Genomic DNA, 2,534 nt, shown 5'->3' on the forward strand with positions numbered 1-2,534 from the left:
TGAGACCTTCTCCGGGACCTTTTTTTTTTGGAATTAAAACAATGTTGGAGTCATTTATACCCTGCGGGAGGGATCGACTCACAATGCAATTCTGAATGAAAATGAACAGGTCATGGCCTAGCAAAGGCCAAAACTGTTGATAAAAAGGCGGGTGACATACCATCCGGGCCCGGAGCTTTTTCCGGGGCCATTGAGAACAAAGCCGCCTTAACCTCTGCTATGGTAACAGGTTGTAGAAGCATCTCGTTCATCTCAGCGGTGATCCGACTCGGGACCTGGTGAAATAAGTCGGTCGTTGTGCCTTCCGATTGGAAGATATCATTGTAGTAACGCATCACTTCGTCATGCATCCCCTCGCCCTCCACCCACACACCGTCAGTCGTTTTAATTCAGAGTAAAAGATTCTTACGCCGCCGCACAGTAGCCACTTTATGAAAAAACTTGGTATTGAGGTCGCCATGCTGCAACCACAATTGCTTGGAACGTTGCTTCCAGAATAAGTCCTCTTGACGCATCAACGTGAGCAGTTCTCCTTCAACATTCAAATATTCGGAAATGTCCTGCGCCACACGTGAGTCCCTGAGAACCTCCAACCTATTGCGGAGTAACTTTGTGCGATTCCCAAAACGGCGGAAATGCTCACCACCCCACTTCCATAACTGATGTCCACACACCTCCACACGCTGTTGAAAACTCATCCCTAAAGAACAGCGCCATGAATTGTCCACCACCTTGTGACATCCCTCCTCCATAAGCCAGGCAGATTCGAATTTGAAACTCCTTTTGGACGCACGGACAGTTCTCGCCTCCACGTCGAGCACTAACGCATTGTGGTCCGAGGACATAGTTAGCAGGTTGTACACCACCGCTTCTTCGAACACATCTAGCCAGTCTGTCGTCGTCACCGCCCTGTCTAGCCGCTCCTCCACCCACGTCTCAGTTCCACGCCCCTTTTCCCAAGTGAAACGACTGCCTACCATGCTCAGGTCGACAAGCTGGCAGTCCTCCAAGGCGTCGTTGAAGTCATCGATCAGGGTCATGGGATGTGAGTGCGTACCTCGTTTCTCAGATGGACACAACAATTCGTTAAAGCCGCCCATAACACACAAGGGAGATGTGATTGGCCTTTTAGATGTCGTAGAAGATCCTATGACAAGCGGCGTTCTGCTCTATCTGGATTACCGTAGAAGCCGGTCAACCGCCACTCTGGTTTATTCGGAAGAGTAATCATGACATCGATATGGTTGGATGAATAGCTCAACAAAGTTGCCATCTCCGAGTCTCGCCAAAACAAAGCGAGGCCTCCACTCATACCTGACCGTTCAACACACACCAAACCTTCAAAACCTAACTCCACTCTCACACGTTCAACTTGACACATCAAAGCCTTCGTTTCCATAAGGAAAACGAAGCTGGGTCGCTTTCTGGACATAAAGCCCAGAAGTTCTCGAACTGTCCGGTCGCTACCCATCCCCCGGCAGTTCCAGCTTAGAACACTCATTGTTCAGGGCGGACCTGGACCACCAGACCCGCCGGAATAATATTAGAATCGTTTCCCTCCATGATCATATCACTTGGATGTGCACTGTCTTCCCTGCGTCGCTTCAAATCTCCATGCAGTGCCCCATTTTCCTCCTCCTCCGCCAGAGTCGACGTGGGAGCCAAGGTTATGCTAGTAGATGTCGCTACATATGGTATGGGGATATCCGATAATAGCCATTTCGTACCCACAGGTTTCGCTTGTCTTCGAGTCCCCGCCCGCATCCATGCACCGTACGGAAACGACTCTAGATCCATCTCCTCATTGTATACCTTCTTGCAGAATTTGTCGGAGTGACCCAACACCCCACAACAAAAGCAGAAGGTACCCAACCTCTCATATTTGAAGGTGATCCACTGTGCTGAACCATCCTTACGGCAAAGCTTCAGTCTGCACTTCAATGGGGCATTGATGTCGAGCTTGACGCGTATTCGTATGTAGTTGTGCCATGATCCCCCAAAATTGTTGGGGTCCGTCGCCAGGAACGTGCCCACATAATCGCCAACACGAGCGATAAAATCCGACGAGGCATATATTGTCGGTAAATCATGGATTCGGACCCACAACAAGACTGCATTGAGCGACACCTCCTCAGGTCTGCCCCCAAACGGAACCTCGTTGCAGATGAGCATGTTGTTTTCAAAGGACCACGGGCCATCGTCCAGCACACGTTGGCGATCCTTCCTGTGCGGAAATTTGAAAAGGAAAAGATTCTCGTCCAGAAGAAGAACGCGCATACCCATGACCGGCCTCCAAACAGACGCGAGGACTTGCTGCATGTGGTCGAATTTGATCGGCCGATCTGTGAGAAATCGCCCAACCAAATCATGATGATGGATCGCATTTGAGAGATCCTGGATGTCGGGGACGTCCATCCCCCCATTATCCTCCTCCGCCAGCGACAACGCCGCACAACCCGCTGCAATATCGTTAACATCCATCGCGATCCAATGAGCGTGAATACAGTACAAGCATATCAGGAAAACTTGCGCGA

The 2,534-nt window shown here is 50.3% G+C and overlaps 1 protein-coding gene across 1 annotated transcript; it reads right to left on the reverse strand.

The window, feature by feature from the left end:
* Positions 1 to 389: 389 nt before the first annotated feature.
* On the reverse strand, positions 390 to 1,040 carry LOC109146918. Its single transcript, XM_019294570.1, has one exon. It carries the CDS (start codon positions 1,038 to 1,040, stop codon positions 390 to 392), a length of 651 nt encoding a protein of 216 aa, XP_019150115.1.
* Positions 1,041 to 2,534: the final 1,494 nt, after the last annotated feature.

This window comes from Ipomoea nil, unplaced genomic scaffold (assembly GCF_001879475.1).
Source record: "Ipomoea nil cultivar Tokyo-kokei standard unplaced genomic scaffold, Asagao_1.1 scaffold1952, whole genome shotgun sequence".
In the NCBI taxonomy this organism is placed as follows: domain Eukaryota; kingdom Viridiplantae; phylum Streptophyta; class Magnoliopsida; order Solanales; family Convolvulaceae; genus Ipomoea; species Ipomoea nil.

What these genes read in the sequence shown, in the direction of transcription:
- LOC109146918 (XM_019294570.1), bottom strand. Translation starts at nt 1,040, where the DNA reads ATGACCCTGATCGATGACTTCAACGACGCCTTGGAGGACTGCCAGCTT.